The sequence below is a fragment of the Lagenorhynchus albirostris genome, chromosome 6 (genome assembly GCF_949774975.1).
Source record: "Lagenorhynchus albirostris chromosome 6, mLagAlb1.1, whole genome shotgun sequence".
Taxonomy (NCBI): Eukaryota; Metazoa; Chordata; class Mammalia; order Artiodactyla; family Delphinidae; genus Lagenorhynchus; species Lagenorhynchus albirostris.
This window is the reverse complement of record NC_083100.1, coordinates 11,405,264-11,420,252: the sequence shown is the minus strand read 5'-3', so window position 1 is coordinate 11,420,252 and position 14,989 is coordinate 11,405,264. Positions and strand designations below refer to the sequence as shown.

The following is a 14,989-nucleotide window of genomic DNA, read 5'->3' as shown; positions in this document are numbered from 1 at the left end:
TCACCACAGATAGTTGGGGTACAAATAGGACCTCAGTATGAACGAAGAAGGAAGACTTCACCAGCACACAACCCCAGGGGCCTTCAAAATTAAACCATACCTTAAGGATGGAAACTATAGAAAAACTCAAAACAGGAACAGTTTAAAGTGGTTACCTTTGAGAGTACTGATGTGTGTCGGGCTGGGGGATAAGGGACTACATCAGTGGCAACAGTATTGCTTTGAATGGTTTATTTTACTTTGTGCACGTGTGATAATTTTAAGAAGCTGAAAATCTAAAAGAATATTCACCAAGCTGATAACGGGGGAGGGTAAGTAAATTTTTATATGCAGATTCAAGCACTTGTTTTTTTACGGGGCACATGTATTATGTTTTTAATCAGAGAAGACATGTAATTTGGAGATTTTAAGTTTAAAATGTTCATACACATAAATTTAAACTTCAGGTTTCAGAAAATAATTCTCAAATCTTCCATAAGGGTGCTATGACCTCAAATGACATTTTGAATATTGGATTTGTTGTCTTAGCTGGTTAAATCCACTGGTATTGTTTTGTGTGTGCAGGGAATCTATTATCGTAGACTAAATAGATGCTACATAATAATTTCAACCAAAGTGAACAAAACCATGTTTCTGTGAAAGACAAACTTTTCCAGGTCTGAGGGAGGACAAGCTGGAGTTTAAAGAGAGCCTTTTCAATGCTTTCAACCACTGGCTCTTCAAGGAGCGAAATAGCAAAGAAGAAATCAAAGCAAGTGATTTTGAGGAGTCTCCGTAGACACTGGGTTGGTGAACACTGTCAGACAGCCTGGGGAAAAGGTGTGCACCTGCCACTGCCCCGAGTCTCAGAACAGGAGCAGCTAAGACTTGAAAACTTATAGAAAGGCCCTACTAAAGAAAGCAATATTCTGGTGAAATATTTACAGGTGTATAGAGGGAAGATTCGTAAAATCAGTTCTTTGGAATATGTTCCATGAAACACATTCAATTAGTCTCTTAGATTCCAGAATAAGACTGTCTGTCATCTGGCGCTACCTATGAGTTTGCAGTTCTTTATGTGGAAATTTTTAATCCCCAAAGGGAAAAATACTTAGGCCTCTTCTGGTAGATGTAAGCAAATGTTAACACTATCCTCAAGTTCTGATATCCAGTGGATAATTTATAGTGTAGTTGCCAGTTACCTTTGGGTAATATAATTGTTTTATTATATTTCTGCTATGAATATCATGTTTAGTATTAAGTTCTTTCTAAGTAATCAGATGTAATGTCTACATTTTGTCAAGATTTTTTAAAAGAGAATATTTCTCCAAATCGATGGTTCTTGGTAACATTTCATTCATGTCAAAGACTGTTTGGGAGAGAAATCTTACCACTTTCATAGTTTACATCAAAGTAGATATTCCATATGAGCTCATGAGAGTTTCTGACATAACTAACTTTGGGCTACTAGTAAAGCTAGAGTAATAAGCTGATAAAGTAGATAACTATTGACAACGAATATAATTCACTAGGAAGTGCTAAAATAGGTTTTAATGTCACTTCATATTTTACCTTAAATATTAAATTGAATAGGTTTCTGAACTTAAAAAGTGAACTCTTAGGAATCCTTCCCCTTCAATGCTAAAATACTAGTTCTTAATGCCTACTTCTAGAATATATTTTTAATAGACATTAAACATGGCTACATGGCTAATTGGGTCCAAGTGAAATTCCACAACCCACACAAATATAACTAAGTTGCAGCCATTGTCACAGAACTCATAACCTCCGGTCATAACTGCCATTATCTAGAGTCGACCATCAACCTAAAGAGCTAGGAAACCCATTGTTCTATGTGGAATCACATTGCCTTTTTATTTTTTTTAAGGGGAGAAGGGTAATTCAGGATTTCTGGGACCAAGTGGACCTCCAGGGCGAATTGGGCCAAAAGGACCACCTGGTAAATATTATTTCTTTAGTATTGCTGTCCATGAAGAAAGAGTAACTCATCAGGAAAGCCATCATCTTCTTATATGTTCATGTCAATAGGTGTACGTGGAGACCCTGGCACAGTGAAGATCATCTCCCTTCCAGGAAGCCCAGGCCCACCTGGCCCAGCTGGAGAACCAGGGATGCAAGGAGAACCTGGGCCCCCGGGGCTACCGGGAAACCCAGGTGTGGAACTGGCAGCATTGACTGGGACCACTAGAAAGCAGTTGAACCAAAATACCTGTAAAGAGCTTTGGAAACAAATGATACAACTTCACAGAAAATGTTACACATTACAGTGTTTTTAATAATCAGCTTTAGCATTGAGCTCATTTTACTCTTGACCAGCAAATAAAACTCCTTTTGAGTCTATTGAAAACTGTTGTGTGTAGTATAAACTTGAACAAATACACTTTAGGAAACTCAGGATTTTTTTGGTTAAGGTAAAAGTATGAAGTCTATCTTCTCTGACAACTGTCATTCTTAGAGTTCTGACTATTTATAAATGATTGCCCAAATAAACCTGAGTTTCAGGTATTTATACTTTTCTAACAGTTTGTACAGTACTTGGAAGAGTAGTAAATGCAAATGTATGCTTAATATTATGAAATCTTTTCAAAATATTGGTTCATGGAAATTGACTAACCCTTTTTTATAGTCTTAGCATATTGTAATAGACTTCTGAACGGAATTGTTGTGTTCTACGTTTGCCTGAATCACCTGGGAGATAAGAGAGAGACGATTTATTACTTTGATCAATACAAGGGCATAGTGAATTCTGGAGTGACATAAATCAAAATGGTAGCACAATTTTAAACTGCTGTATTTCATATACTCCTAGTTCACTTTTCAGGGTTTTTTTTTTCCCCCCTGGGAAGTAGAGTGTAACATGTTGGATGACCAGCTGTCCCAGTTTGCCCAGTCTGTTCTCTTTGCAGGACTTTTATTGCTGAAACTGTAGAAGTCTTGGGTAAACTGGGATGGTCGGCCACCCTGCATTTTTTTCTATATGATCCATTCAATACAATGTTGGTTTTTTTTGCCTAGGACCCTGTGGGCCAAGAGGTAAACCAGGCAAGGATGGACTACCAGGAACCCCTGGACCAATTGGAGAAAAAGGCAACAAAGGTTGTAAAGGAGAGCAAGGTAAACAAACAGCTGGCTGTTCTCCTTCACTGAAGGAGAGCTATTACCCATATATATACAGAGGAAGGAGCCTTGTTCAAATTTGTGACTATAAGATCTAGATCAAGATCTAGATCTAGATCTTTCAATTTGTGTTGTGCAGATTAGACTAAAAGCGGGGGCAAAATGTTCTTTCGGAAGAAGACAGAAAATCAAGAGTTACTGGAATAAACCATTCTTCCTATCTGTTAACTGGACAAATGTACTTCAGATTTTTAACCTGAGGACACACAGGCCTAATGAAACACCAGTTCTATTTTCAGAAAAGCAGATACTGTGTACTTAGTTGATAATATCTACTTGTAAGAGTAGCACCTAAGTACATAGTTGGAAAAACATTACCTTGATATGAACAGAAGAGCAACTTAGTATCCCTATTTAGGAAAGCTGTCTTTTAACTTTGCCATTCTTGAATACTAACTCAACAACTCATGTGCGTGTCCCAAAAGGGGGCCTCTTTAAGTACTTTAGTCTGAACATAAACTTATATGTGTCAATTTGATATGCCCAGATCAAAACCTACCTTCTGCAAAAGTTTCAAAAGCACCTTTCTAGAAAATACCCAGCTCTCCAAATCTTATTTTTTAGGATTGCTGACTTTGTTAAAGTAAGAGAAAACTCTAAATGTGATTTCGAATTCATTGACATATGCCCAGATCTACTATAATACAACTGTAAAGACTAGAGATTTGTCTTTAAAAATGATAACTAATAATATTAATTGTAATATTAACTGCATAATCACTCATGACTTAGAATTGTCCTGAGTGCTTTAAAACATTATTAATCATTCGACTTTCCTTAAAAATGTGTTTTTCAAAATGGTAAAAAATAAAACTCTTATTAATAATCCCATAAATTTAAAAACTTTACTGTCCAAGTCTGGGTTACAGAATGGGGCCAAAGCAAGAGCAAGGCTACTACAACACAAACTGTGCTGAGACTTATTCACAAGTAGACAGAGTTTGTCTTGAGGTCAGGCACCACAGGGCAATACGAAGATGAAAACGTGATCTCAAAAGACTCATCATCAGATATACACAAATATCTATCGTAAGAGGCATTTGTAATAAAATAGTCAACATTTAAGAATATTCTTTGGCCATTTTATAAACCATTATTCTTTAGGACTCCTTTCTGTATTTGAGGCTTAATAAATATATATAAACATTTAAATTCTTATTTTGGAAAGACAAGTTTGAGGTTTCATTTGTGTTGCAACGTGTTTAATGTGTTTTTTAAAGGACCGCCTGGATCCGATGGCCTGCCGGGCTTGAAGGGGAAACCTGGAGACACTGGACCACCTGCAAGGGGGACAACGATGAGGGGCTTTGTCTTCACCCGGCACAGCCAGACCACGGCGATTCCCTCCTGTCCAGAAGGGACAGGACCACTCTATAGTGGGTTTTCTCTTCTCTTTGTACAAGGAAATGAACAAGCCCATGGACAGGACCTGGGTAATGCCCTCATTCTCATTTCTAGCTACTTTGTTCCACATGCAGACTCTACATTTTTATGGCATGGGGTACTTCCCTCTGAAGTTAAGTATAAACAACCTGAGTATCTCACAGCACTTTTTAAAGAGAGTAAATAAGATGTTGGCCTGTCTAATATTCATTCCGGAATGTTAGCTCTAGAAGGAGCCTGGCTCATGAATGTCAATCTAGCTCATCCTGTGCAACGCAAAGACTTTTCACTAAAATACCTGTCTGCTTTTTAATCTTCAAAGTAACATCTTTTCTAAAGATTTGTCTGGTTATTGGCTAGCATGTACATATGAAGAACTGGGAATACTTTGAAGCAGACATTTTTCCAAGCAACCTCTGCTAGTCCTTAAATTCTAGACTGATTAGAAACGGCCACAGGAAGTGTTAAAGGTGGAAGAACGAAGGAGGATTTCTTTCCCTATTGGATCTTTAATTTCTATCAGTATTAAAACTTTTCAATCACACATTTTGTAAATAGCTCTTTTGTGTTGTCCTTCTCCAGTTTTTGCCATAGGTTGTGTTTTCATTAGCCTCTGTCTAGTAATGATAATCAAAATAATTTGAATTTACTGAAAGTGACACCCAGTCTGATGTTTTATTAGGAACTCATGGCAGCTGCCTGCAGAGATTTACTACGATGCCATTCTTATTCTGCAATATCAATGATGTATGTAATTTCGCATCTCGAAACGATTATTCATACTGGCTGTCAACACCAGCTCTGATGCCAGTGGACATGGCTCCAATTACTGGCCGGGCCCTGGAGCCTTACATTAGCAGGTAAAATCCCAATCCCTTAGTTTCGTGATGGGAGCAGTTGAATCACTTCGTTTGTAATGGAATGTAAGGCAGCACGTCATGGTGCAGAAAGTGGCGATGCTGCCATCTTCTTTGTTTCGTGTTACAGATGCACTGTCTGTGAAGGTCCTGCGATTGCCATAGCTGTTCACAGCCAAACTACTGATATCCCCTCATGTCCTCCTGGCTGGATTTCTCTCTGGAAAGGATTTTCTTTCATCATGGTAAGGAGAAAAGGAACAGTAAATTCATAGTAAAGATAATCTGTGGAATCTTACATTGGGCTGGATGAGACGTGGCCCCAGGAACATTGCTTGACATCAATATGCACAATGTGCTGTGGATATTTGCTTGAAAATCTGCAAATATACTTTTTTTTTACTTCAAGTAAGTTGTTCTTCGGTAAATAATGGAGCATTTTAAAAAATAGACTTCTCAGAAAGAGACTACCCACAAATTCTAAGTAAGACGTTTAAGTGAGGAGTAGCTACCATATTGGTAATAGAATTGCCTTTTTTTTTTTTTTTTTTTGCGGTACGCGGGCCTCTCACTGTTGTGGCCTCTCCCGTTGCGGAGCACAGGCTCCGGACGCGCAGGCTCAGCGGCCATGGCTCACGGGCCCAGCCACTCCGCGGCACGTGGGATCTTCCCGGACCGGGGCACGAACCCGTGTCCCCCGCATCGGCAGGCGGACTCTCAACCACTGCGCCACCAGGGAAGCCCTAGAATTGCCTTTTTTAAAAAATGTGGCAGCTGTTTTATTTATCCTCCAAAAGCCTTCTGAAAACCCTGCAAGGTAGTTTCTATCATCTACAGTTTTACAAGTAAGAATGAAGTAAAGAAATTTCCTCAGGGTCTCACAACTAGTAAGTGGTAAGACTGGGATTTGAATCTGAGCCTGTCTGCTCCAAAATCTTTGTGCCTTATACTGTGACCCTTTGAACTTCCTATGAAGATGGGAACTAAAAGAAACAGCCTTTTAAAGAAAAATTCCCGAGATGTAAGTACTAAATGAAGAAATCTAGGGATTAACATTTGTGATTCTGATACCTGCACAAACGTGGCTAGTGGTCATTCATATTCTGTGTAGCATCATTTATGATATACTCTTCCCCCTTCTTTACTCACAGACGTCCATTCATTCAATCATTAATTCAACAAATATTTATTTAACACCTACTATATGCCTTGACCGTTCTAGGTACTAAGGATACTGGCAGTGAACCAAAGTTCCTGCTCTCGTGGAGCTTATATCCTAGTGATAGACATATAAGCAAGAAGACAAAATAACAATAATAGTAATGAGTTCAGGTGGTGAACAGTCCTAGGAAGGAAATAAGGCAAGATAAGGGGAGAGACTGATAGGGATGAAGTCGAGGAAATCTTTTTGGAGGTTATATTTAAGCAGACCTCTGAATGACAAGGAAGAACCAGTCAGACCTGGGGAAAAGAGCATTCCAGGCAAAATAAATAGCTTTTATTTTATTTTTGATGACTATCCTTCAACTTGGAAGGTAGCTGGAGTGTTAGTAAATTTGGGTAAGGAAGCACAAGAGGTTTAATTCTTCCTTTCTGGGTTTCTTACTGTCTTCTATTACAACAAAGAACATTTTTGAGCATTGAAAATGTGAGCAGTATGCAAAGAATTCTTATTTGGATACTTTTATTATGATAGTTCACAAGTGCAGGTTCAGAGGGCGCTGGGCAGGCACTGGCATCCCCTGGATCCTGCTTAGAAGAATTCCGAGCCAGTCCATTTATAGAATGTCATGGAAGAGGAACATGCAACTACTATTCAAATTCCTACAGTTTCTGGTTGGCTTCATTAGACCCCAGAAGAATGTTCAGGTAACTATTCACAGTCACATTTAATCTGATGACTCAACTGCATAACGATTCAAAGGTTGCCTATGTTAGATTTTCATGCCCTGTGTGTTGACGTACTCACATCTAAAACATCTCCCCATGCCAATAAAATCCTGTTTAACCTGTTTAGCCAATAAAATCCAGTTTACAAGTGGTCTAGAGTCAACAGGTAGCCCTGGTTTGTGCTACTGTACCAATAAAGACCAAAAAAAAATGTGATTTTTGTCATCACTAAATGTATTTAATATTTATATATGAATTTATAGACTACTGAATGAAACTGTCAATACTAAATGATCTGCTAATCTTAATTTACTGTATTGGAAGACTTGTGAGTAATACAGAGTATTAAAAGGATAGGAGTAGTTTTTATTTCAGAAAAAATGATCCATAAGTTTGCACCTGCAAGTTGCTGCTAAATACAACTGAAATACTGACATAGATACCTTTTCAGAAATATACCTCCCTATAATAAAGTTTAGATGAGCTACAATATTCATTAATAAAACTCGAACTCAGGAAGTATTTCCCTTTTATCTATAAACTGATGAAACTTTTTGTGGGTTTTTTTTTTAGTTTTGTTTTGTTTTTTATTTCAGAAAACCTATTCCGTCAACTGTGAAAGCTGGGGAGTTAGAAAAGATAATAAGTCGCTGTCAGGTGTGCATGAAGAGGAGACATTGAAGAAATAAAGAAAAAATAGAACCGTGACTTTTCATCCTAAATAACCAAGTAATGATAAAGAACATGCAGTTATTTAAGTATTTTTCTCTAACCGAACAGTATCGCCCTATGATGGCTCAGTACAAAGTTTCTATTTGTTTCCCCACACAACAAAGCATTCTTTTAAGTTAGTTCTGTGATACTGCTCTCTAAATCTGTACTGTGTCAAAGTTCCCTAACTCAAGGCAGTAGGCTTTTCACAAAATATCACTGAAATTGTATTCCATTTGTATCCAATGCACTAAGTAAATGGTGACTGTATAAAGTTTGATGCTACAAGTTAAGAGCTATTTGCTCTACTGGATTCCCAGGATTTGCCCCCCTTCTATTCCAGTCTTTGAGACTCAGGGAGGCTAAATCTGTTTTAGATTGCCCAACCACCCGCTTCCTAAAGCTTTAGACCCAGGGTAGGGAAGGGGATAGAGACAAGTGGAATACTAGAGCATCATGAATAAACTGGACTTTCAAACCTGGTGAGTAACCTAAGGCCTAAGGGAACCAGAATTGAACTGAGGTTTATGGATTTTTCTAGTGCTTTTTCAAACATACCCAAGACTATGGCCAAAAGGGGGTTGCTCTGAGTGGAATCATAATAGCCTTGGAAATACTGTCTGGTTTTGGTTTACATTTTTTAAAAGATATTTTTGTTTGTCCATTGAATTCATTTCACTGCAGCAATATAGCTTGCTTATATTCAAATAGATACAATTTTTACCCTAGTGAATTAATTACATCCACACAAATAACAAGGACACTACTTCCTAAATGTGCACTTTATCCCCATCCCTATAAATCTTGGTGCATACCTTATAAAATAGTAGTTCAGCAATCCATGGAAGAAAAGTCATTTGTTAGCTGATCAGGCTCAGAATATTTTTCCTTTGCTCTAAATATTCCATTTAAACTGGGTGTTCAGAGATTTATTCCCTTGTTAACTATCTAATTCTTCCTTTGTAAAAACATGTTTTTGATATTCTTACAAACCATTGAAAGAGTCCATTGTGTAAAAATCTTGATGTACGAATGGTGTAGTTTGGCAGTTGTATGTCAACTATGCTTCCTGATCCACCTAGGTGGAGTTGGTGGTGCTGATATTTAAATTCAGGTTATTGCTTCAGCCTCAGTTGCTCTGTAAGTGAAGATGTGACCCCAGAGGACAGCACAGACTGTGACCTTGGTTGGCATCCTTCACTGCTCATGTGACTACTGTCAAGCCATTTTTACATTTAAACTGAGAAGTACATTTTACTTATTTACTTAGACTCATTTTTTTTTTAGACTCATCTGATACTAAGACTTCTTTTGCTCTAAAAATATCCTACTCTCTTAAGTGTACTATCACGGCATAGGGCTAGCTGATCTCCACAAACCCTGTGTAGGTCAGCAATTCTCAAAATGTCGTCTCTAGACCAGCAGCATCAGCAGTATCTGGGTACTGGCCGTAAGTGCAAATTCGAGGGCTCATCCTAGACCTTTAGAATCAGAAACGCTGGGGGTAAGGCCCAGAAATCTGTGTTTTAACAAACCCTCCAGGTGATTTCTGATTGGGAAGAACTGCTCTAGGCAAACACTTAAGAAACAATTCTACAGACAGTTACCAGGTACAGCTGGCTTTGGTTCACTGCCAGTATCATTGCTCCATCCATGCCTCTCTTTAAAGTCCAAAATCACAAATGACCTTAAGGTCATCTAATTTTACTAATAAGTAAATGCTCTATACTGGTGCTAATGCCAAATGACTGGCCTCTGCTTGTCCCCAAGCCTCCATCTTTTCTTGCCCTCTTATCAGTGTTTAACTTCTGAGGAAGACAAGTGATGCTAAAACCTTAAATTCCAATGAAGCCATATTAACAGTTGCTCAGTCCCACTTCTAAGACTGAGCATTAAAAGATAGTTCATGTGCATTCCTTTCCAGATACCTATCAGTAGTTTATAAGGTTAGGAAGATTTAACTTTGTAGATAAATGTAAATAACTTGTTTCTTTTAAATTTCGGGCTTCAACTTTGGAATTTCACAGTGTGCTGAAATAGTGGATTTCTCAAAGGTCTTTTTACAAGATAAACATTATTAAGTAACTTATTTATAAAAGTATTACAATAATTCTAAATTTGAATTTTATTGCTAATTTAACTTACAAAGATTTTTCTATGCATCCAGTGTAACTTACTGCTACTAAACTTAATTTAATATTTACTCTATAACCAAATGAAATATATTTAAAATATATTGAATATTTTATATTATATCTTGACAAAATTACAATGTTGTAATGTACTAATATTTCTGTAATTACAGCTTAAGTATTATTTTATTGTATTGTCTAAGAATAAAATGGAAAAAATTATATCTGGTCTTATTTTTTTCAAAATGTAAACAAACTTTTTTGGATTGTAAAAGCAGTATATGTTCACTGTAAAAACAACAGCAATTATGAAGAAGAATATAAAAATTGCCATGATCTAACCCTCACCCTCACCCAACTTTTTTCTTGTAAATATATTTTTAAACAAAAATGGAATAAAAAGCATGCTGTCTTGAAACTAAAATTTTTAATCAAACTTAATACACTGTGGACATATTTTCACATCAATAGATAAGAACTAATCATTATTTACGTGGATTTCCTATATAAATCAATGAATTGATGGACATTTATTTTAGTTTTATTATGGACATATTATACACATTTTTATCTTACATTTGTCCAATTATTTACTCAGGATAAATCTCTAGGAGGAAAACTGAAGAATCAAAGGACTTGCAATCTTAGGCCTTTGAGAGAGAGAGAGCGAGAGATACATACATATATATATATATATATATATATATGTACATATATATATAAATGTTCTGCAGGAACATTGCTAGAATTTCCAGTTGCATCAACACAATGTAATGAAAACACCCATCTCCTTATGATTTTATCAATACTGGATATTCTTTTGTAATTTTGCCTGTCTCATTTTAATTTACATTTTGCTCATTACCAGTGAGGCTGAATATTTATCACTTTAAATTAGTATCTGGGTTTTTTAATTTAGTATATTTAATTAGTGTGTGGTTTTTGTTTTTTTTTTTTTACTGTGAAAGGCCTAATAATATCTTTATCATTTCCTATTGAGATATTTAAGGAGTTTTTACAAGTCAATAAGAAAACATACAAATTACAGAAGTTACGGGTCATATATTTTGATAAATGTTCCCCATTTATAATGCAAATACTCCTTATTCAAGGAAAAATAGTCATAAAATTTCAAAGGTAGAGAATTGGTAAAGATGAATGCCTTTAATACACAAAATCTTAACTCTCATAGGTAAGAAATTTTGGGGCCGTGTTAAATGACAATAAAGATATAATCAAAGGAAAAAACAGAATGAATGAATAGTGATGCTGGGTAATAATTCTAAGAAAGCCAAGAAAATTGTTGCTCAAATAAATATTTAGAAACACTCTCATAATTGGGACAAAAAAATCTAATTTGAAAATATTTTGAGTCAAAAAATATCTATTTTAATGAACTTATTTTTACTGCTGACAAGTAGAACAACGAGTGCTGTATTTGAGTTCATTCTCTCTACTTATAAGCCTGTTTAAAAAGAAAAATCTTGATCAGTCTCTAAGGGATTCTTTGCAACTTACTGACAGGGCACTTGCAGAACACTAAGAGTGCCTAATTCACCTCGCCCTAATCCCTGCTCTGCTTACTGGAAACTAAGAGACAACCAAACACAGGAGGAAACGTAACTGATTTTGAATAACCGGGCTCAACTTAAACATTCGGATAAATATGACCCTCTCTAGGTTTTTGGAGGCCCCATGGTGTTTCTAAAAATGCTAACACTGCTCAAAACCTGGTTAGAACTATTGCTTTGGAATTATCTTTAATTCCAATTTATCAGTCAAACAGGGAAATAGATCTCATTACTTTAAACCCAAGACCTACAACATGCTCAATATGGCTGCTCCATAAAGATAGATGAGTGAGATAAAGACCTTGGTCTCAAACATGGAACTTACCATCTGGTAAGGGAAAATAAGGCAAATACATAGATAATTATAATACTGAACAGAATATGACAAGTACTGTAAGAGTCAACAAACAGTGGTTCAAAAGTTGGAGCCCTCAGGAAATCATAAGAGAGAGGACATTTTAGGTGGTCCTTTAAGGGCAGTTAGGATTTCAAGAAACAGAAGGTGATCAGAGGCAGGATGGCATTCTAGGTGGCAGAAATAGCATAGATAAAAGTAAGTACTTAGGAAAGCATGAAGCAATCTCACAGAACAATTAATGGTCAAGAATACATGGAATATATACATATATATCATATACACACACACACAAGGAGTGGTAAATAAAGTGGCATAGCAGGAGGTGAGGGCCATATTAGGGTTTAGAACACCAAAGTGAACTTGCACATCATTGGTTGGCATTAGAGACCCACTGAAGATTTTGAGCCAAAGAGTAGAATGATCATACAAATGGTAACATGGAAGATCCAATATTTCATATACTACCCTTCCAGTTTCAAGTGTTTTTAAAAATTACTGTACTGCTGTACGGACATTTGAATTTGTGGAGAACTATAAGTCATCAATTTATTTTTGTATTTGGGGCTTCAAATTTGGGATGTCTTTGTCACAAATTGTAAAAATAGGTTCTTTGTGGATCCAATATCCAGGAATAATTAGAGAAAGAAAAATATTGGAAATGGGGAGGCCAGTTAAAAGGGTAACAGTCCAGATGATTGGTCATGGTCTCGTAGCGGGAAGAGAAATGACAGAGAAAGTGGACAGTTAGCCCCGAGGTGGGAGAATATAAAGGATGGGGGACAGTGAAAGGTGATTTCAGAATCTTGAATCTTGGTGACTGTAAAAAATATCTTGCCATCAAATGAACAAGGAAATTCAGAAGTTATCTGGATTAGGAAGAGGGAGAAAATTTGAGTTGGAAACCCTGTTGGGATCAAAGCTCCAATGGGACACTTAAGAAGAAATGGCTAGAACTACTGTAACAGGATGAGACAAAATGGTCTGTTAATTTTATTTAGATTTAAATACCACCTTTTCCCACAAAAGATTTGAGGCAACTGTGGGTGAAAAGACAGTCAATGATGGATTGAATCATAAACAGGAATGCCCACATTAATGACGGAAGAGACAGAAGACCCAGCATAAAGCTTTATTACAAAAAACAAGGGAGCAGGGCTTCCCTGGTGGCACAGTGCTTAAGAATCTGCCTGCCAATGCAGGGGATATGGGTTCCAGCCCTGGTCCGGGAAGATCCCACATACCGTGGAGCATCTAAGCCTGTTTGCCACAACTACTGAGCCTGCGCTCTAGAGCCCGCGAGCCACAACTACTGAAGTCCGAGCACCACAGCTACTGAAGCCCACACGCTACAACTACTGAAGCCCATGCACCTAGAGCCCGTGATCCACAACAAGAGAAGCCACTGCAATGAGAAGCCCGTGCACCGCAACGAAGAGTAGCCCCTGCTCGCCAAAACTAGAGAAAGCCCGCGCACAGCAATGAAGACCCAACGCAGCCAAAAATAATACGTAAATTAAATAACTAAATTTACTTTAAAAAAAAAAAGGGAGCAGAGTTTCCAGGTAAGGGAGAGAAAGAGCCTTTTTTTTTTCTTTTAGAATTTACTACCAGTTAGGTGTAACTGGTAGGTGCTTTCATGTATTGATACTACAATCTTGTCTAATTTAATTTAACAGAATCAACTGATGCAGGAAGATTATGGATTATCAAGATTAAGGGAGAAGACTTTGGATTTGGTAATTGGATCACAATCCTCATTTGAAAGTGAATTCGATTTTCCTGGAGGGTAAGGGACAGGAGTAAAAACCAAACTGCAAGTAATTAAGATATAGAAAGATATTAATACTAGTGGAGCAGGAAGACCCTCACTTCTAAAGATTTTGGTCATAGTGGGCTTATTCAGCTTGGTCTCTAAATTCCCCCCGAAAGTTTGGCTTGTAATGTCTGATCACTCCTAAAATCAATCTATTCTTTTTTTTTTTTTTTTTTTTTTTTTTTGCGATACGCAGGCCTCTCACCGTTGTGGCCTCTCCCGTTGCGGAGCACAGGCTCTGGACGCGCAGGCTCAGCGGCCATGGCTCACGGGCCCAGCCGCTCCGCGGCATGTGGGATCCTCCCGGACAGGGGCACGAGCCCGTGTCCCCTGCATTGGCAGGATGACTCTCAACCACTGCGCCACCAGGGAAGCCCATCAATCTATTCTTAAAGGATGATTTGTCACTATTAAGAAGGGGCCCCAAAACGAAATTCTCAGAGGACTTTCTAAATGGTTTTAAAGAATGGTAACATCTCTGGAGTATCTTTAGACTCTAGCGAAGTACCTACTCATGTGTATGTCTTTGGCTGTTTGTTAACGTCGAGGCACACAAAGTATTCTGTGAATTGGCTTCAGTCCCTCCCAACGTTGATGAGCATGGCACTGACTTTCCCCCGGAAAGTTAGTGGTTAAGTGGTTAGATGCAGACAATTCTTGGAAGCTAAACAAGGCTGCTAACTACTGTGAACCCTAACTTCTCCTTTTCGGTGATTCTCATCTTTAAGGATCAGTGGAGCCAGTCAGGGCAGGGGTCACTGTTTAAGGAAGACATAGAGGGCTTGAAAAGTCGTCACAATTGTACTATAGTGTTTAAGAATCACTTGCAGAACTGGCGAAATATGCAGATTCTTAGGCCTCACACCAGTCCTGATTTTGATGCAGACAGTCCTGAAAACTAGTTATTTAACTAGCTGTTGAAGGTTTACCTTGTAAACAGGAGAAGCGGTTGGCACACCTTGCCCATAACAAAGATGTCGCCTCATCGGCGTCGTACTGCCCCCGCTCCTATGCGTGGGCCGTACGTCCGCCCTTCCCTGAGTCACATGACCACAAACCTGCCTCAACTACGGCTCCTGGGAGGGGCCAGTCCCGGA

At 37.8% G+C, this 14,989-nt stretch overlaps 1 protein-coding gene across 1 annotated transcript in view; it reads left to right on the top strand.

Annotated features, from left to right (window-relative positions):
- The window catches only part of COL4A3 (collagen type IV alpha 3 chain), a 134,964-nt gene extending 124,747 nt beyond the window's left edge, over positions 1 to 10,217 (top strand). Inside the window, exons 45-52 of the mRNA XM_060151254.1 lie at positions 1,868 to 1,939; positions 2,029 to 2,154; positions 3,016 to 3,114; positions 4,398 to 4,610; positions 5,243 to 5,420; positions 5,548 to 5,662; positions 7,114 to 7,286; positions 7,904 to 10,217. Of these exons, the coding sequence (XP_060007237.1) occupies positions 1,868 to 1,939; positions 2,029 to 2,154; positions 3,016 to 3,114; positions 4,398 to 4,610; positions 5,243 to 5,420; positions 5,548 to 5,662; positions 7,114 to 7,286; positions 7,904 to 7,988 (1,061 nt within the window). The 3' untranslated portion in view covers positions 7,989 to 10,217. The remainder of the gene's footprint in view (positions 1 to 1,867; positions 1,940 to 2,028; positions 2,155 to 3,015; positions 3,115 to 4,397; positions 4,611 to 5,242; positions 5,421 to 5,547; positions 5,663 to 7,113; positions 7,287 to 7,903) is intronic.
- Positions 10,218 to 14,989: the final 4,772 nt, after the last annotated feature.